Below are 21021 nucleotides of genomic sequence, written 5' to 3'. Positions count from 1 at the left end.
ATGTATGCTCATGTTCATTTCAAAAGAAAATATACTTCTCTCGGTTTTTAATAATCATTCAAGTGCGTCGTATGCATGTGAGAGTTGGACATTGATAAGGAAGCCCGCAGAAGCATCGATGTGTTTGGATGGCGGTGCTGGCAGACTGTGGAGAGTACCACGGACTCCTCACGTATTTTGGCCTTGATATCAGGAGAGACCAGTCCCTGGAGGGGGGGGGGGTCATGCTTGATGAACTAGAGAAAAAGAAGATGGCACGCCTGGGGGCTGGTTCATTCCGGTGTACACGAAGCCTCTAGGAGCCGGAGCCTGCTTGATGGCGCCTCACCACAGCAGCAGCTGCATCCATCGGGATTTATTGCAGGACGCTGGTGTACAAAATTTCAGAGAACCGATGTGAGTTGAGCACCTCCTCGGCCCAAGATACTGCTCCGGACATTGGGTCCACAGTAAGGAGGTCCCCTTGTGGAAGGAACCATCTGGTTACCTCTATCCGCCATCAAAGAAGAGCGATAAAGCTCTGAAAAGTCCCAGGATGTTTGAATTTGAGGATGTCTGGGAAAAGAAGCGGAAGGAAAGCAAAGGCACAGAGGCGTCAACCAGCCAGGTGTGGACAGGAAATAACAGAAAGCGCGGCGGCGCGGGGGTCGTGGGAGTGGCAATGAGGTAGGAGATCCCTCAGGAGAGGCGAATAGTCCTGAAGTGATTACAAGCCTGAAAGGCCATAGAGAGTCAGGCTCCTTTCACCTCACGTGATAATGAAATCACGCTTCCCATATTCAGCTGCACGGAGAAGGGCGGTGGGTATCTTACTGGTCTGTCTTAGTGGTCTAGTCCTGCTGTAATAGAAGTACAGGAAACAGATGGGTCTGAAAAGGAGACACTGATTTTCTCAGGTTAAGAGATCCAAATGCAGAGGACGGGCTCCGGAGGGAGGTGTCCTCAGGATTATATGGAGAGAGATCCTTCTCTTCAGGTGCAGCGTCCTGGTTCCTTGGGGGTCCCCCCTTGTGTCTTGGCGCCTGTCTTCCCCCATCTTAGTTTGATTGCTGGCTAGTTTAATATCTCTGTGTCTCAGAAGAGATTGAGTCAAGATACACCCCTTACTAACCCTGCCGCAGTAGCAACGAAGACAACCTTCTCGCCCATGGGATGCTAACCACGGGTCATAGACGTGAAGATTCACAACACATCCTCATCTATGGACGCTGGAGAAGTACACAGTCTGATCCGTCACTGTGGGCACCGAGACCGGCCTCAAGACCAGCCTGAATGATCCGGAGAGCACTCCCAAGCAGTCTCCTGGGACAGCTCTGGTGGCATTCCCCGGCTAACTTGTTTTAAGGCTGTCCCTATTCCTTGGTAGTGTTTACACTTCTGCACTTGCCCATGTGCAACATGTATGCATTGAGTATCAATCGACTTCTACAAGAAATGAATCATTTCACTCGCAATGCCTTTAAAACTGCTCTCTAGGACAGAATAACTTTGCCGGCTGCCATCTTTCTAGATTGAGCACCGTGGGAATCTGTGTCCTTTTTGAGAACCATTCTCTGTTTAGAAGACCAGCAGCGGCCATTTGGTGGTGGTGGTATTTTGTATACAAAGGCTTCCAAAAGTTCAAAGAAAATAGAATTATAAAACGGTCATGGGGTTTTCTCACAAATGTCTTAAAGCCCCTTTGTAGGTGTTGGTTTGCTCTGCGAGAGTCAGCCTTGGGATCTGAGCCACCTAGGGATTCTGGCTCGAACAGGGCCAGGGGACTTCCTGTGAGATGCCACCCGGCTCGTCTCTTCCACAAGAGCAGCGCAGAACTTTCCGGGTGCCTGAGTCCATGTGAGGAGGGCTAGTCTGCTAGGTCTTGACCCTTAGTCCTGCCAGCACTCCATTGGGTCATGACTAGAGCCACAGACGGCCCTTGCTAGTCCCTCCCCAGAATGATACCCGTGTTGCTCCTTTACGCTACTCCCACCCTCATCAAAACCACGGAAGCTCACCTGGATTATTAAGTCAGCCTCCTAATTAATCTCCCTCTACCCACTTGAAGTTAGGCTACAATCCTCCAGGTTAACAGTTTGAAACCAAGGGAGAAGGGCGAGGCTTTGTATTCCCATCGAGTTGCCGTCTCGGAAACTCACCGGGGTAGTTCTCCCCGGCCCTGTAGGGTTGCTATAAATGTGGCAGTAAGTTTGTGTTTGTTTTGTTTCACATCCACTGGTGCCTCTCAGAAGTCCAGTTCCCACATGGCAGTGTTGCCCTCTGCTTTAGCCCCTTCAAAGGCTTCCATGGCACTTGGAGTACCATGCCAACTCCTTTCCAAGATCTGCCGGGCTTCCAGGCCTTGGAACCTAGGTCTTCAGTCTGCTGAAGCCACACTGATTTCCAAAATGCCTCTCCCCCACTCCCAGTTCTTTCAAACCCCAGGGCCCTTAGCTGTTCTTGGGGCCTTTATACAGGGGCCTCGGGGCTCCACTGCCTGCCTGGCTCTATCTAATCTCATCATCTCATCTCCTGTCCCCTTCTGGGTTTGAAAGCCTCCCAGCCCTGGGAGCAAATGGACAGGTGAAACACCAGGCTCCCCCCAGAGGAAGGCTGCAGGCTCCTGGAGCTTAAGTAGGTAACTTGCTGTGGGCAACCAAATTGGGGGTGGTAGCAAAACACCAAACACTGGCATTTGAAACCCTGGCCTTTCACCTCAGAGCACTCAAAATGGCCACGCCAGTCCCTTGGCCTCTTGCACAAACTTCCAGCATTTGAAACCCTGGCCTTTCACCTCAGAGCACTCAAAATTGCCACACCAGTCCCATGGCCTCTTGCACAAACTTCCAGCAAGGTGGTCTTCGTTTGGGGAGAAGTGGGGAGAAGGAGAAAGCCCTATCCGAATTCCGTGCAGGAAACGGAAGTCCCTTTCACGTCGAAGGCTCTCAATCCTAAGGACTAAGCGCCTTTCCAGTGTGAATACAGGTTCCCCTGGCTATCTAAAGAAGTGTTCTGTGAAACTTTTCAAAGCCAAAATGGCAGGAAGCCAAGCAACTGTCATGAATATAGAGGGGGAGAAAAGGTCACCTTTCCCAAACCAAAGCCAACCCCCCTGCCATCGAGTCAATGTGGGGTCACAGTGACGCTACTGGACAGGTAGAACTGCCCCTGGGGGCTTCTGAGGCTGTAAGTGTAACTCTCCACGGAAGTAGAAAAGCCCTGGCTGGTGGTTTCAAACTGCAGACCATGGGATCATAGCCCCAGGCATACACTAGGCCACTAGGCCTCCCACAGGCGCCGATCACCAGTATGGCGGCTTGGGGGCCAGTCACTGACAGCAGGTCCCAAGGAAGGGGCCACTCTGGGGCTCGGGGCACACCTGACCTCTCTCAGCTACTCACAGCAAAAACCGAGGAGCCATTTCCCTCTGCACCTTTTCCTGCAAAAGCCAAAATCCTCTTTGGGTTTCTTTCGGTTAGCAAAAAAAAAAGAAGGTACTAATGTTGGCCTTAGTAAATGGGGAGTGGCATAAAGGGAACTTTGGAAAAGTGGGGGACAATTGTATCCCTGTTAAGCTAGGGGGGTCAAAGGACACGGGAGCCCTGGTAGTGCAGGGATGATGCACTCGACTGCCAAATGAAAGGTTGGTGGTTCAAATCCACCTCGAGGCTCTGTGGAAGTGAGACCTGGTGACCTGCCTCTAATGATTTCAGCCAAGAAAGCCCTCGAGGGGCCGCTGTACTCTGTCACATGGGGTGGCCTTGAGGTGGACACCACCACCACCACCAGAGCCCACGAGCTGCCTCAAGCCACTGGTGTGGAGGGCCTGCCACCGTAACTTCTATCTCCGATCAGGAAATTGCTCCGAGATCGGAAAATAACGTCTATGTATCGATTGCTGCTTCTCAGCACCTCCCTGACTCTCCCAGGTAGTCTTGTCAGTAGGGCCACAACTTCCACAGGCAGCCTACTGTTCTGTGGGACCCGATGAGTTCAGTTTTCAAACAGCGATCTAAAAGCTGGGTAGCCAAAACAATAAGGACACACCTAGAACTGATAGCAACGTTCTAAAAAGCAGAAAACAACAAATGCAGAGACCGGAAGCCTCCTATACTGCTGTTGAGACGGTGAAGCTGTACAAGCACCACGGAAAGGCACGATGACTCTTCCTCAAAGCGTCAGGAACAGAATACCAGGACTTGGCCACAGCACTGCCTGGTATGCAGCCCGAGAAACCAAAGACGTGCATCGCAGCACGCCTCACAATAGCAAGAAGACGGAAACAAGCGCAATGTCCCCCGGTGAAAGAACAGATCAGCTTTTGTACATGCGCACAAGGAAATACTGTGCACCACTGAAGAGCCGTGATAGTCCTTCTGGCCTCGGATGGATTTCGGAGGACATGATGCTGGATGAAGTTAGTCAAAGACAGGACAAATACTGTATGAGACCCCTGTTATGAAAAAGCATCATCATCGAGATAAAGGTTTTCATACCAAAAGCAACCGACTCTGATGTTTACCAGGGATGGGGGAGGGAGGAGGATAAAGAGAGGAGAAGCAACAGGCTAAGGGTAAACAAGTGTTAACCTGGATGGAAAACAACATAATATATAAAAGTAAGAGGGGAAAGGTGGGGCAGGAAAGGAACAGGCCAGGCCATTGGGAGGCTTGATGTTTTAAGGTGTTCAAGTACAAAAATTATGTTCTGATAGATATATACTGCCGACCTAGCTCACAATAAAGTGATTTTTAAAAAATCTAAGTATGTGAATTAACTATCCTGATATGACAAAATATTAAATCCAACTAATGTGGTATGTTGGCATATCCCATCATTCCTAGTTTTTTAAATGGAAAGACAGTGAACATTTAGTAGAGAGTGTGTCATTTTGAAACTAAAGGTGGGTGGGAGGGGAGTGGGGTGGACATTACTCCCATACACCAGGTTGAATGACAACCAGCTGAGAGAAATGTTTGCAACATGTAAGATGTCTAGTCTTCAAAAAAATTAAGAAAATAATAAGCAGGCCACTGTTAAAAAAGTCACGTAGCAGATGAACAGGAAATACCCAAAGGATGGCATAACACAAAACCCCAAATGAGCCGTCTTTGTATTCTAATCGCAGATTGGCAAAAATACAAAAGTGCCGAAACCCTATGTTGGTAAGACAATGGAGAGATGGGGACACTCATGCACAAATGTTTGGTGGGAGGATAGAGATAGGGCTCGGGGGGCTTAGTAGTTAGGCTTTGTTCTGAATGCAAGGTTCAAAGTTCCAAACCACCTCTGTGGGAGAAAGGCAGGCTTTCCACTGCCTTAAACAACGAGAGACTCGGGAGCTCACAGGGGCAGTTCTACCCTGCCCTGTAGGGTGAACTTTTGTATGCTGTGTGCATTTTTGTGATAAGCATGTATGAAGGGGGGCTTCCAAAAGTCTATGGAAATTTTCCATTATCTCTCAGCACCATTTTTCCATGAACTTTGTGAAACACACATTGTTCTCGCAGGTGGGAATGATTTGTCAAAGAAAAATGACCTCGTTGTACTGAAAAAGAGCAGAGCAAGTCTTACTCAATTTTACATAAGGGAGATTTGCAGAACCCCCTCTCTACCATGCTCCTCGGTCATGTCTGATGCTTTCCATCACCCCCGACTCCAACCCTCACCCTGGCTCCTCCGAATCTTCATTTCCTTGTTTCTTTCCCCTCAGCATTGCCGATGGAGTGATCAAAAGTGTATTATGGCAAACCCTTCAAGCTCTAGACTTCTGTCATAAACATAACGTAAGTAATGTCTGCTTCCTCGTGGGCGCACTTCCTCATGCTGACCTTGTCTCCCAACGAGCTCAGGGTCCCCACCAGCAGGACAGGAAGCACGAACCAGGAGGAGGACGCCAAGAAAGGGACAGGCTATGCGGAGAAGTGATGCCTGATTCATGACCCTTTCCCAGTGTCCATGGGAATCAAAGCCCTCCATCTGTGGGAGTTAATGGTTTGTGGCACACATATTTCCTTTAGCCACAGAAGAACCTCACTGCCTACTCGTGGTGACCCTGAGGACAGGGTCAAACTGCCTCTGTGCGTTTCTGGGACTGCAGCTCTTCTGGAGAGTAGAAAGTCCTGCCTCCCTTTCTCCTGAGGAGCAGCTGGTCGTTTTGAACGGCTGACTTTGTGAATCGCAGTCCAACTCATAACCACTGCACCACCAGAACACCTTCTTTTCACCACAGTGCGATTCCTTCCTACTGGTACCTTTATGCTGGTTTCAAATGGTGTTTCAGGAGGAGCCCTGGTGGAGTTATGGTTACACGTTGGGCTGCTAACCACAAGGTCAGCAGTTGAAAATCACCAGCCACTCGGTGGGAGAAAGATGGGGTTTTCTGCGTGAGTCGAGTTAGTTACAGTCTTGGGACAGTCCTCTCCTATAGGGTCACTATGAGTCAGCATCAACTCAATGAAGTATGTTTTGTTCTGGTCATTGTTCTGTTCTGTTCCGGATATCAATACTGTCATCTACTGTGGCATTTGGTTTTATCTTATCATTTCTCTTGAGTTTCCTGACACTCTCCTGTACCTTGAATGTTCCCAAACCTAACTGTGCATCAGCACCACCTGGAGAGCTTGTAAAAAACACAGCCAGCTGAACTCTCTCCCACCCCCCGAGTTCCTGATTTGGGAGGTCTGGGTCTCACAAACTGCCATCGAGTCAAGAGGGCAGAGCAGAACTGCTCCCATGGGAGCAGGGAGAACACACCACCTCAGCTTTCTCTTGTGGAGAGGCTGGTGGTTTCGAACTGCTGGCTTCTCTGTTAGCAACCCAATGCAGAATACTACACCCTCAAGGCTCCTTGAAATGAGGCCTGAGAATCTGTATTCCTGACATGTCTCTAGATGATTCTGAGACTGTTGGCCCAAGAACCACACTTGGAACACTGCTATTATAGAAATCATTTTGACTGATTGCTGCCTATGGGTGATTTAATTAGTTCTTCCCTGTGTATCTCCCATACACCGGTATTTGTAGCTAGAGGCCTGATCATATTCAAGTCCAGTGTTTTAGGCAAGAATACTTCCTGGAAGAAAAATAAAGAGGATACTTCCTGGATGGTGTTATATACTTCCTGCTGCCTCATGTCATGAGAGATGATGTCTGGTTGTCTCATTTATGATGATGATGAAGACTGATTAGTGGGTACAGGAGAATAGTAATATGTAAATGATAAATTTATCCGTCAACATTTTGCCTGATGGTTTTAGCATCCATCGACGATTCTTGCCTATGTCTATTTCTTCATTAGGGTATGGTGATATTCTAATTCCATTACTCTTTTTGCATTTATTAATCAGAATTCTATTTTTTAAAAGACCTGGCCCTCATGCACACTGTTGCTCTTGTTGCTAGGTGCCATTGAGCTGGTTCCAGCTTGTCAAGACCCCGTGTTCAACCCAATGAAACATGGCCTGTCTGAGCCCAGGGTTGCAATCACTGTGCTCGTCCGCCTCACTGAGGGTCTCCCTCTCTTTTGCTGACTCTCTTCTTAACCAAGTAGTATGTCCTTTGCAGGATCGGTCTCTCTTGATAACAAGGCATACCCTGGTTGTACTTCTTTCAAGACAGATTTGTTGTTCTGACTGTTCATGGTACTATCAATATTCTTTGCCAGCACCCCAATTCAGATGCATCCTGTTAAGTGGTGTGTCATGATCTTGTGTGTTCTGTTCTTGTCTGAATCCCGGGCTGCCGGTGACTGGTTATTGTACAAGATAAAAAAGTGATCTCGGAAACTCACAGGAGCACTCCTACCCCATCTGCTAGGGTTGCTAGGAGTCAGCATCGACTCCATAGAGTGAGTTTATTTCTTCCCATCCCCTTTAGTTGAAGGCGCACTGGTGGTGCAGTCGTGAAAACACTCAGCTACGAATGAAAAGGTTAGCAGTTCAGAATCACCAGCTGCTCCACGTGGAAAGATAAGTCAGTCAGCTTCAGTAGAGATGAATGTATCTGGGCGATTCGGCTCTGTCTTCCAGGGCTACTATCCGTCTACACTCAACCACAGGGGGTTTGGTTTGGTTTACTTTTTTTTAAATTATTTATATTCAGAGCGATGGGTTGGTGTCTTAGTAACATTGAATGGTGAGCAATGAAGGTGTTTTGGTGGGACATCAGTGTAAACGCAGGGATTTTTATAATCTGATGTGTTCCCATCCTTCGCATTGTTCTCCCTGCTGCTCATGTTGTCCCATAGGCGGCCAGTGGAGCCTCTTAACATTGGCTCCTGGGTGCTTTTGCTATGAAAATAGCTTCTTAAAATATATATATTTCTAGACCTTTTGAGTTGGTGCACGGGTGGAGACTGCATTGAGGCCAGGTGCCGATGAGAATCTGTTCAGTTTGCGCCTGGGCAGAGGGTCTCTCCTAGGAGCCTGGGCTGACTGCATAGACAGAAACCACCTCACCACGGCAGTGCATTTCAGTGTTTAGAGGACACTCTTTCATTTTATGAAAGTGGGTGACATTATTATCAGAATAAACCAAAAGCTTTTCTGTTAATAAATTATAAAGGGATACTAGTCCCAAGATATAGACACAGACCTATTCTTTATGGTGCAAGTACTTAACTAAGGATGATGCTTGAATTGAGTTTCTCATTGTAGATTTCCACCAGGCTAGAGGCAAGTATTGAAGTTCACCGAAGGAGTTTTCTGGGTAAAGTGATTCCCCAGCCCCGCCCCACCCCCCTTTTTTGGGTGAAACTATACATCACAAAACATACTCATTCAACATTGTCTCCATGCTTCACCTTGTGCTGCTGTTCTCGCGATCTCTACCCCTGTTCTATCACCACGTACCTTAGATTCTCTGTCGGGTAAGCGTCTCTCTTTTAGAGCTCTTATTGCCAGTTTAACCTTAGTTAGATCATCCCTCAGAAGAGGGCACTGCTCTAAGGCTATGGATGACTCTGGAAGCCCATCCTCCATTTGCAGGATCGCTACGTGGACCGAGCCACCAGGAAACCCCTCTGACCATTGACCAGGGATGCGAACAGCCTAGGTCTGTGACAGAGGTCACAGGAAAGTGGACTAATGCAGATGCAGATAGGGGAAAATTAACCCCTTATCCTCTGCCTTCCCTTTTGATCCATTTTAAATTTGTTCTAGTTTTTCATTCTTTTCCGATTTCAACTGAGTTTTTTTTTTCTTTTTCATTTTATTGTTGAGATTTCTTTTTGTATGCTTCTCTTTATGTGAAATCCAGGATAGGGAAATCTAGAGAGACTGGATTAATATTTTCTGGAGGTGATGGGCAGGGGGGGTTGAGGGGAGATGGAGAGCTAGGGAGGACAAGCAAGGAGAAAAGGTCCTAAAAGGGATTGTGGTGCTGACCGCATGATTCTTTCAATATGTTTGAACTATTGAATCGTAAGATAGGTGAATTATGCATCAATAAAACTTTTTTTTTTTTGGAAAAGGAAATAACGGAAGGAATTCTAGAACGAATGAAAATAATAATTGACATCTGGACTAAACCTGTCCCCAAACAAAGGTCAGAAGTCAGCAGGGGGCCGAAAAGATGGGTGAATGGGAGGAGGTGGGAAAACTGCTGCTTCGTTGAGAGGATTGTAAGCAATTTCCTGAAACAAAATGTGAGTCGCTGAGTGAAAAAATGAATCACGCTATGTAAACTGTTACCCAAACCACAATAAAAAGCACTGTACCACCACTACCCCTACCCTCTCCAAAAAAAAAGAGTGCATTGTTCAGGGCAAATATTCTTTACTAGTTTAGCTAAATGTTTAAAGTTAGCTTCGTGGGGTAGTTTTGATTCAAGGATTAAAAATTATCTCAGATTCTGGGATTATCCCAGCCTCGGTGGGTCCAGGAAGTCTGGTTTCTGTAAAACATTGAGATTCTGTGCCACAGTTTCCCTCTTTAAAAAAACATCCAGATCAAAAAAATAAAAAAATAAAAATAAAAATCCAGATCCATTAGTTAAAATGATCCGTTAGAAAAACACTGCTGACTTTAAGGGTTTGCACTTTACCCCTAGGTACGAGGCACCTCACTGCAGGCTAGCTTATACGCTCCAATAAATTGGTGGCTAATTTCCGTGTGTCTCTCGGACAGTACCCCCGTGGATTTCCTCCCAGCTTCGATGGTCGGTAACACTGAGTAACCAGATGAAAGAATGAGTCAGTCAGTCAGTCCATCAACCTACCTATCGGGTGGCTGTGCCTCACTGGTTGACAGACCGACCCTCACAGTTGAGGGCAGCTGCCATCATCTCCCTGTTTAGAATGGCCATTTTGTATCTTGAGCTTTAAAAGCATGAAACATGAAGTCCTGAAAAATTATCTCATTGATCATTTGTGACCTTTGTTATTCCAAACCCCCAAACCTCACTGCCGTCCAGTTGATCCCAACTCGGTGACCACGTAGGCCAGAGTGGAACACCCCTGTGGGGCTCCAAGACATTACGGTTTTACAAGAGCACACAGCCGCCTTTGTCTCCTGCGGAGGACTGGCGGCTTCAGAGTTTGGTTTGGCAGCCCACTCGTGACCCACTCTCTGCCCCAGGACTTCCATTAAAGACGGGCCATCGTTCACACTCCTCTCTCCCGTGATGGACATAACTTCTGAACCCTGACCATCTCATGTTCTCGTAGTCTGTGTGTCCACCTTCCTCTTGGACCTTATCAGCAAAAAGGACATGCCAAGAACAAAAATCTGAGCCAGGTAGAAGCTATGAGAATGCATCCCAGACCTTCATGCACCCCTGACTTTTAAAAGAAACCTCACGATACGCTCAAAGGACAGAAAAGGCAAGCAGACTCCGCGGTCCTGCTGGCGAGTCTCCTTCCCAATCCGTGGCTCAAGTGCACTTTGTGACCTCCACAGTCATGAGCCTCGCTCGCCAAGACGGCGAAGGTCAAAGTAGCAAGGGGTTAAGGCCTTGCGATTCAAAGTACAGTGGTGACCGCACTCAACTGCCGCTCTGTGGGCAAGGGCGGGGACAGACTTTCTGTCCGTTCTACCCTGCCCTCTGGGGTCATGCTGAAGACTCGGCGGCACCAGATTTGGAGTCTTCGGGCCTTACTCAGAGTGTGGTTGCCCAGAGGTTACCTGGGAGCTCGTTAGAAATGCAGACTGTCCGGTCGATCCCAGCCCTGCAGAACCTGGGTCTGCATTTCAACAAGATACCCCGGCGATTTGTGCCCACCTTACATTTTGAACAGCTTGGGACTGATGGAAAATAACCTACTCAGCTCATCCACTTTCCTACCCTATAATTACACCGGAGTGCTGCGGCCAGGTGATCTGTGGGGTCCTCACCTGTGTTGTGAAGAGAAAAACAACTTTATCTCAAAAATGAGGAGACTGCAACGATGTCGGAGATACGAGCCTCAAGTTGCAAAACCCAGCATCGTCTTGTTGATTTTAAAGTTTTGTTTGTCAGGAAGTTCTCCGGGTTGCTATGTGAATATCCCTCCCTGAAGCTCAAAGAGGAGCACCTTATCAGATAATGGAAACTATTGTTCAGACAGTTACCGACAAAGGTATTTCTGATGCGGAAGGTCACGGGGATGATGGAAACAGAGTGTCCAGGTTAAAATTCCAGAGATACCTTCTTGCTGGCTCTGAACCAATAAAGAAGAGACTGCCCCTTAGCCACAGTCACCCGAGCCAGTGTTTGTTGAAAGCTGTTTATCAAACCCAAGTTGATGAAAAGCCTTCTGTTACAGTGGCCTGCGTGTTTCTTGATCTCTGGTGGGAAATAAACTGGCCACTGAGCGTTGACACTGAACATGGCTTTGCAGGGGACAAAATGACTGCAGCATGTCCAAGGATCGACCATCCTCAATACCATGCCCTGTGTGCCAGTAACATTGTCAGTAACCTCTCTCTCTCTCTCCACAATGCAATTGAAGCTTAAATACCATCAAGTGCTTCCATTTTAAGTTTCCACGTCAATATTTTTTAGCTTTAGAGTTGTTCAGCCAGTACCACAATCCAATGTTAGAACACGTCCATCCGTGTTCAGACCAGTCATTTCTCTCACCTATAATGACACCAATAACCAATAAAACTTTTTATTTCTTTGGAATAGATCAAACTTCATTTACCTTTGTATATTTTAGTTGGAAAAAAGTTTCTGTAAACTTGACATACCTGTACACTACAGTCAAAATACGTTAACATAGGCCAGTAAAACCTGCTGCCGTTGAATCGATGCCCACTCCTAGCAGCCCTCTAGGGCAGGGGAGAACTCCCCTGATGAGCTTCCAAGACCCTAACCAAGGTAGAGAGCCCTGTCTTTCCCACAGAGTGACTGATGGGTTCAAACTGTGGACCTTGCAGATTGCAGCCCCATGTGTAACCACTATGCTACCAGGGATCCCCTTAGGGCAGGAGATACATGTAAGTTCATTTGCTTAGTTCTCAGTAACACAACTCATTCTTGCTGGCATCCAGTCTATGCCGACTCATGGCAACACTATGGGACAGAGAGCTGCCCCGGTGGGTTTCCGAGACTAACAATTTATAGACTAACAACAGTCCACAAATCATAGAAATGTGATGCCACTAGAGGGGCATCCCTCTATCCCAGTTAAATCACAGAGTGGTTAATGGAGTAGGACCTAGGGAGTCCACCCAAGTGCCTTAAGATCTATCAACGCTATATTGGTTTATAGTCAACGAGGATTTTTTTTTAAACAATAGGACTTTCAGGGTCCTAGGAAGTTTTCCCATGAGCTGGTCAGTTGTACACATGATAAAACAGTAACTCCACAATTGAAATGAAAGCTAACTGGGAGCAGCTATCAGCTGTCAGTGCCGCTTTGGTGACCGAGGATGGCTTTAGACTTTGATCTGCTCCTTAGATCGCTGTTGTAGAAACAAGGACCCTTGTTTTCGGATTTTTCCCGGGGGTTGGGCCCTTGAAGGGACTGGGCGTTGGGGCGGGAAGGACAGCAGGGAAGTGGGCCACCATTTGACTTTAGCCTGCAGACCCTGCCAGGCTGCCTCCCAGCACAAGGGCTGTTTCGAGAAAGAAACCATGTGAGTGAAGGTTCTTGGAAAAGCACAGAGCTATACTTGAGGGCCGAGCTATTACAGTCAGCCTGGGGTTTTGGCTTCTCTTTGGGGTGAACTAGAACGTTCTCTAGAGTAGCATCTGAGTGGTGGCTTTCTCTCAGGGCTTCCTGCCCCCTGGAAGGCTGGTTTCTGGAGGCGCCCTCATAGCTTGCTGCCTCCAGGGCCCTCGGCCTCTCCGGGCCTGCCCGGAACTCCTGCGCCGCTGGGTAATTACAAGGTTCCAGCACATCATGTGTGTTCTGCGTAAGAGATAACAGGAGCCTCTCTGGGATAAGCCAGCAGCCTCTGGAGGAACCCCACAGTGCCTTGCTGCGTGGCCGGCTCAGGAAGCTGTGGTTTCACCATTGCAGGCTAGCGCCTTATTAGGACATCTGCAGGGTTCACACTCTCTGGAGTAGCTCCATTCCCACTTACTTAGCTCGCCTGGTCTGTGCCTGATGCACCGTGGTCCTCATGAAGAGCCCCGCTTCCCCACTTGAAAGGGTCCTGATTTCGATGTCACATCATGATCGCTCTCACCGCCAGTTTTACTTTTGGTCATTCAAATCTTTCTCTAGCTTCTCAACTCTGCACCCTGTACCCCACCTGAACTGCAGCTCTTGCGTGATAGCAGTTCTTTTTAAAAGAGGCAACAATGGATCTAGTCTCATTTAGGGTTTTGCCTCTTAGAACAGTTTCAGGAAGAGACCAGGTTAAAAAAAACCAAAAGGAAGAAATAATCGTATTGTGTTCCCTTCTTTGATTAACAACAACAAAGTTTTCATGTCCGATTGTTATAGTGGTAACTTCTTCACTCATCTAGCAACATTTTGGTGTTTTTCCTTGTGGTGTAGAACGGGATTTGTAGGTGCTAGAGTGCCAACCAATTCTTTTCAGAAAACCGAAGGAAACCTATATTGGTCAATTTATCGCACAGACTGCTTATCCATTATTTAAAATTAATAGCTGGTGTTTATTAAGCATTATCTTTTTTTTCCTCATCCAGAGAAATAATTAAAATTATCTTGCAGTGCATTCACCGAGATGTAAAACCTGAAAATATCCTGATAACAAAGCAAGGAATCACTAAGATCTGTGACTTCGGGTTCGCACGAATCCTGGGTAAGTAAGGGCTTTTCCCTTGAACTCTGTCCAATTCAGATGCGTACGGAGGGATACCGCTGGAATTTCTACTCTAACGGAGAAAAGAACTCTGACGCCTTGCTGCTCTTTACACATTTCTCCACTGAAGTAGAAGCAGCAGAGAATAATCCAGATGATTGGCAATAAGATACTAAAGCACCAGAGCTCCCGGAGGGAGGGGACCATGCGGGTGAGAGGTTGAAAAGCTTCATGGAGCCAATTAGACTGGGGTGGGGGAAATTGACAATTAGAGGATTCAGAGACAGTACTAAGAGGGGACATCACATCCCAGGGAGGGAGGAGCCAAGGCGGAAGGGGGGCCGACAAAATCACTTCTCCCCTAATCTAGAACTTTCCAGTGGGAAACACAGTATTAGAAGACACATTGCAGTATGGGGGTGTCCGCTATCAGTGTCCCAATGTAACCCCAGCACAGGTGGCATAACTATGCACTTGGAAGAACCGAGCAAAACCCCAAACCAATAGACTGAGACGTCACCTCTCTTCCTCTTGGTAGAAGATCTTAATGATAACCGCCCCCCTTCGATAGGGGCTGGAAAGAGGCATACAGGCAGAGCAGACAGTTGAGCAGACAAGGTACATCGCAGTATGAAAGCAGCCCTGGTGTCGCACTGGGTGAAGCATTAGGCTGCCAACAGGAAATTAAGGTGAAACCCCACCGGCTGCTCCAGGAGAGAAAGTGGAAGCTGTCTGCCTCCTTGGCAGAGGCTTTGTTTTGTTTCACCTTGGCATGAAATGTTAGGTGGCCCCCAAAGGGAGAGCAGTGCTCAGTGCCATAGGAAAAGGTTTACGAGGGCGGGGGGAGGTGGGGGTGTGTGCGGAAGCTAACCTCTGTATACAGTATGTTCCTTGACTGTCCAAGAATTTAAGAGAAGGCCTTACTGGAAGACAGATCAAGAAGCAGCTTCCTATAAGAGGAATACATTTGTTTTCCTGGAAATCTACTTTGTACTGCAAAAATACCCAAAGTGGTCATGGAAAAGATGTGGAAAAGCCTACGGACACCTACTAGTACAAAGATTAAGAACATAAAAGGAACATTTTATATAAAAATGACCTCATAAATATTACCGGGAAGGGGGGGGGGGTTGTTCATGTGCTGCAAAGCCCTTTTAAAGTGACAGTGCTTATAAAATTACAAATGTATTAACAATTCCCATGAGTATGGATTCTGGCTGCATCTTCCTATAGTAAACAGTCATTCTCTGAATGAGAATCTTGAAAAAACTGAGCTCCCAATTTGAGTGATCTGCTTTAGAAATTTTCATTGCCTGAACCCTAACGAAAGTCACTCAATTGGTGAATCCATTGTTCATTTCAATCATATGTTTTGCCATGATATTTGTAACAAACAGCTATAGTGTAAGACAGGAGTCCCATGACGTGCCCAGTAAACTCTTGGCTGCTAACCCACCGAAAGGTGGGTGGTTGGACCCCACTCAGTCTCCTTGGGAGACAGACTTGAGCATCTTCATAGGAGAAGCTCACCAGATCTTTCCTCTCCGAGGGGTGGTGGGATCGAATGAGGGCTCCTCCTTCACTGTAGATTACAGCTTAGATAACCCTGTAGGCTCTGTCACCTCAGGATGCTATCTGTGGAAATTGACTACACCTAGTCACGGAGGTTAGGCTTGGCTAAAAATGCAGCAACACTGGGCCCAGTTCATTCCATTATGAATACTGGTTTGGATTATTGCTGGGCTCGCTGTTGGTCATTTATAACAAGACAGGCAAACGTGGCTCACAAGTAAAGCCATTGAGTGGCTCAATAGACAACTACAAAAACATGAAGCCTCTCTAAAATACATTTTGAGTGAGTAAATGAAAAGGTAAGACACAGAGATAGTAAAATTTCATAGCCTGTAATCAAGAGAATATTTTAATGGATAATTAGTCATTTGATATGGAAGCGTTCATGCAAATTACTAAGAAAACCACTAAGCCTCTGCGTAGGAATAAGGGCAAGATGTTAACAGACAATTCAGAGGAGCGGCAGCTAATAAACAGGAAATAATTGTCCTGATGCATATCAAAGACATGCACATCAATTCTACTTGTCACTCAAAGTTGGCAAAGATTTTTAAAGCAATAACCACACAAAATTCACAAGACTGTTGTTAGTGGGAACACGATTTGGGATCAATCTTCAGGAAAGCAGCTTGCAAAATAAATTGTAGTACGTCTTAAAAGTACCCTGTGACTCTTTAATACCAAGTGATACTAATTATCCTTAATGTTCACTGGAGAGTAATGAGGAAATGGTGTGGGGGCCACATGTGACCTCCTCTGGCTCCCAAGGCCGATTGCCACAAGGTGGAGGTCAGGGATACCTCCACCTTCCACACGCCTCTTCTAACCCTATTCACTCTGCTCTGGTGATACAATTCAGAATTGCTTAAGATTCCGTTGCTCAGTCAGGACAGTCTCAGCCGTTCCCACAGGCAGACCTCTTGCTGCCCCTCAGCCTGCTGTCTGCCCTCTTAGGCAATGTTACGAAGCTTTTTAAAGCTGCCAGTGGATGCTCAAAGGGCATGCCACTCTGCCATAAGCCTCAGCCCAAGGGCCCTCTGCTCTAGCTTTGTGGGTCAGCAAACCAAGCTCCCCAGTTAAGTGTCCTGGGCACCCCATTCCACAAGCCAGCCTCCTGTCCAAAAGCAGTTGCTCAGTAGTCCGGATGTCCACTGTCTCCTGCATCAAGGAAATTCATTTTGCAGGGATATTGGGGTCCGAAAAGATGTGCTCCCCTCCTACTCTTCTCTTGCTAATACTAAGAATCCCTCCCACTGCTTCTGAGAAAGCACATTTTGAACCCAGCAGGACAACAATCACAATTAACCCTATAGACAGTCACTTACAGCTGAATCACATAAGCCAATCAGTAGCTTCTCCCACCTTCCTACCCAGAACCATCAGGGCAAAGGTTGTTTTCAGTGTGTAGCAAAGACTTATGGGCTGGAAAGACCATATTAAATAATTCACTGTACTGCAGGCCACCCCATGGCTCTTCTGACCAGTGTCCTTTTCAAACCTGCAGAATTCACACACACACACACACACACACACACACACACACACACTTAATCATTTTAATGTAAACCATATTCTGAGGAGACAAAGTTTCATCTGATCTGGTCAGATTCTACAAAAGTGGTCTCAACTTCACTCTTCCTACCCCTTTTAACCGAGAGATTAGTGAGTCAAGGAATAAGCATAATATATTTTCCCCTTGCATAACCGTTCACCTTCAGCTGTTATTTCTCCTTCCTTCCATTTGTCATTTATTTTTACCCAAACTTTTCCATCTTGTGGAAGGACATCAGGTTCAGCTACTGTAGGAGTCCAGATTGTTGGTAGCAAAACCCGTCTAGCAAGTGCTTTTTCCCCAGTCCATTCCCATTCGTGTTAGGTGGGGTTTCATAGGTGCAAGACTAGTGGGCTGTCTGTCCATGAGGCAATGCAACACTATTCACAGTCAACCCCAATTCTGAAAATTGGTGGGGTGGGGTGTATAATCCATTCTACCAGGCCCTTGAGAATGCTGGCCTTCAGGTTCAGGTGATAGTTATAATATTTCTATTGAAGGATCGCCTCTGCTCTGGCACTCCAGGTGCATCCCTGTTCCTAGCAGGGGAAAAATGATTTCAGGTGATGTGGAGAACTGTCTAGTGGTGCCAGTGTCCTCCCCAGGCCCCATTCTCAGACCCTCTGGAGAAACGTAGGGATATGTGCAGCAGCGACCCTCCCTTTGTCAATCACGCATTGCTTAACCAGCCAGGCTTTGGCCTCAGGCCACTCTGGAAGCAGCTTTTCGCCCCTTAGCTCTAATGTGTCATTTCTTATTTTCCTTTTAGCCATTACAGGTAACCATAATCAAAGTCACCATCTAAGAATGACCATACCCTACATTCTTTCCCTTACAAAGTCTCATAATTTCAACAAACCTGGAGCCATTGCAATAAATTCCACTCCTGGCGCTACCTGAAAAAAACAGCCTGGAGGACACACCTGACCTCTTCCTCCTCCCAAGGTCGACCGACATAAGGCAGAGGTCAGACACACTGCCACTCTCCAACCCTTCAACCCTGTTCACTCTACTTCTGTTCCTGGGTGGGCCACACAGAACCCACGACGATGCTCACGAATATGGGGTTTACTCGGGAAATTAGCAGGTTACAACTCAAGTGAGACATGCTCAGACTACAGTTGTGCAGTCAGCTTAGTCTCTGCAAGCTTTGTTCTGCCCACCTTGGGCAGGATTACCAGGTTTCTACAGCTGTCAAATAGCCAAAGGTCATGCCACTCTGCCATAAGCTTCAACCCAAAGGCATTCAGCTCCAACTCCATGGGTCAGCAAACCCAGTTTCCCAATTCAAGTGCTCAGAGGCGCCGCACTCCACAAGCCAGCCTCCTGCCCCAAAGCACTCAGCTTTACTTACCCCGTAGCCTGGAGGTCCACAGCTCTGTCTCATGCGCTGAGTCCTGGTTCTGTTGCTGCTGCTCCTCTGTGCCACTCCTTTGACGTCAAAACTGTCCCTTGATTCAAGGAGGTTCAATGTGCAGGGAGCTCGGAGTTCAGAAGACCAGCGCCATTCCCGACTCTTGCAGTAGTTAGAGCCCTCCCTTCTGCTTCAGATGGCTCATTTTATACCCAGCTGGATGGCATTCACAATTAACATTAACAATTGATCATAGCTGGATCAGATCATCAGCTCAGGCTCCTCCTCCACCTGCTTACCCAGAGCCATCAGTATAAAGGTGGTTTGGTGTGAGTGACAAAGATTTACAACTAGAAGACCCATATTAAATAATTCATTGAGTTGGGAGAGAGGAGCTGATACCAAGGGCTCAACAGAAAGTAAAAGTCTAGAAAAGAACGAAGGTAACATAGGTACAAATCCACCTGATGCAAGCGATGTATGGATGTAACATGAGTTGTAGAGTCCCCAATAAAATGATCTTTTAATTAAAAAAAAGGAAAAAAATAATAATTCATTGTACTGCCTAACTCCAGTTCATTACTGGAGAAGAATTAGAAAGAACATAAATGGTCAGAAATAAGGAAGTGATTAAAGAATAGATCCAATTTAATACCATACATGAAAAATGTATACTTCGAGGAAACTTAACTACAAAAACATGTTCAGGCTCACAATGTTGCATGGGGTTTTTATTTTCTCTTTAGGTTTGTTTACATTTTTTATAGTTTTAAATAAAAATATTAGCTTTTTTATAATTAATATATATACTATGTATACCTCTCAATCTTGTAATTCCACTCATAGAAAACCACTTAAAGAAGCAGTCCTGAATACAGAAGAATCTGCCGTGTGCAGATTTTCACACTGATGTTATTTATAATGACAAAATCAAGTTTAAACCAGTCTCTTCTGTCTTGAAGTCTAGTGGACTTCCTCTCCACTTGGAAATTCTGAACTTCACAATGTTGTCCCTCTTTTTCCTTAGTAAATAAATGTTCACAAATTTATATCATGATCCTTGTTTTCCGTTTGGTACGTTTATTTCACTTTGGACACATCTCAGCTCTCTGTGGACACTTCTACATCTGGATTAGCACGTATGTTAACACTTTGCCAACCAGCAATTTCAAGCCAAACTATCCCAGGCAGCCAGCTCCTATGAAGACCTATGTTGCTTTCAGGCTTACAAACTGCCCAAACTAATGTAAATGCAGACACAAGTTACCGTGCCAGAACATTCAGGCATGAAAGCAACGCGTCTGCTTGTGACTGGGCAGCAAGGTCTCCATCTCAGGTTGTTTGTTCTCTGTCAGAAGAACTCCCTTTAGGATTTCTTGCAAGGTTGGTTTTGCTTTTGAAAATTCCTTTTATTTTTTTTTAAATCTGCAAATATTCGAATTTTGTTGTTATAGTTGAAGGAAATTTTTGCTGGGTATATAATCCTTGATTGGTAATTTTGTTTATTTCACAGTTTTATAACATAACATACTATTATTGCCTTCTTGACTGCCTGGTTTCTGCCAAGAACTCAGAGGATAAGATAGTCTTATTGCTTCTTCTTTGTAGGTAACTTTTTCCAAAAATTATTATCAGAGTTCTTTCCTCAGTTTTTGGTTTTGAAAAGTTTTATTATGATAATGCCATGATTTTATTTTGTGGTCTATCTCGTGTGGAGTTTGTTCAGATTCTTTTATGAGTATCTGTTTGCTTTTCATAATATTAGGGGTATTGGGGTGGCTTCCTACCAATAACTCTTCAATACTTTTCTCTGCCTTTCTATCACACACACACACACACACACACACATTTACTCACTCTCTCACTCTGCCCTTGGATGAATGCTGTTCTTTGGACCTCACGTGGTTGATTACTGAAAGGTCTGTATGCCTCACTAGTAAGAGTGTTCCCCTGATAAGTCCTATCATTTGGCTGAAAAGCCAAGGGGGAGTTGTCTTTTGATGGCCGTGTGGACAGTGGGAGTTGTGCACAGTTGTGCACAGTTCTCAGTTTGCATTCCGGTGGCACAGTTGAGGGTGGGCTTGCCTGGTGTTGGTTGTTGTCTATCCTTGATCAAGGGCTACAGGAGTGGGTAGTAACCCTGGCCCAGTGGGTGGGACTGCAGGAAGTACAGGTGTGACCGATCAATGTAGACACCATTTCCATTGCCTGTCAAATAGGATAAAGTAAAAGATTAGGAGAACAAAAACAATCAGTAGCAACAAAAGAAAATAATAAAAGTAAAAGCGAGCGTGGGGAAAACAAGCAAACAACTGCAAGAAAAAGAGAACTTAGTAACGAAAAAGAAAAGGAAAGTAAATAAAAAT

At 46.1% G+C, this 21021-nt stretch overlaps 1 protein-coding gene across 1 annotated transcript in view; it reads left to right on the top strand.

The window, feature by feature from the left end:
* CDKL4 (cyclin dependent kinase like 4) overlaps positions 1-21021 on the top strand; it is a 46069-nt gene that overhangs the window by 8160 nt on the left and 16888 nt on the right. The window contains exons 3-4 of the mRNA XM_004711124.2: positions 5693-5765; positions 14087-14177. Of these exons, the coding sequence (XP_004711181.1) occupies positions 5693-5765; positions 14087-14177 (164 nt within the window). The remainder of the gene's footprint in view (positions 1-5692; positions 5766-14086; positions 14178-21021) is intronic.

Source organism: Echinops telfairi, unplaced genomic scaffold (genome assembly GCF_000313985.2).
Source record: "Echinops telfairi isolate 266 unplaced genomic scaffold, ASM31398v2 ScPeMD7_10;HRSCAF=50, whole genome shotgun sequence".
NCBI classification, from domain to species: domain Eukaryota; kingdom Metazoa; phylum Chordata; class Mammalia; order Afrosoricida; family Tenrecidae; genus Echinops; species Echinops telfairi.
The sequence above is the reverse complement of the archived record's forward strand: the minus strand, read 5'-3'. Positions and strand labels throughout refer to the sequence as shown.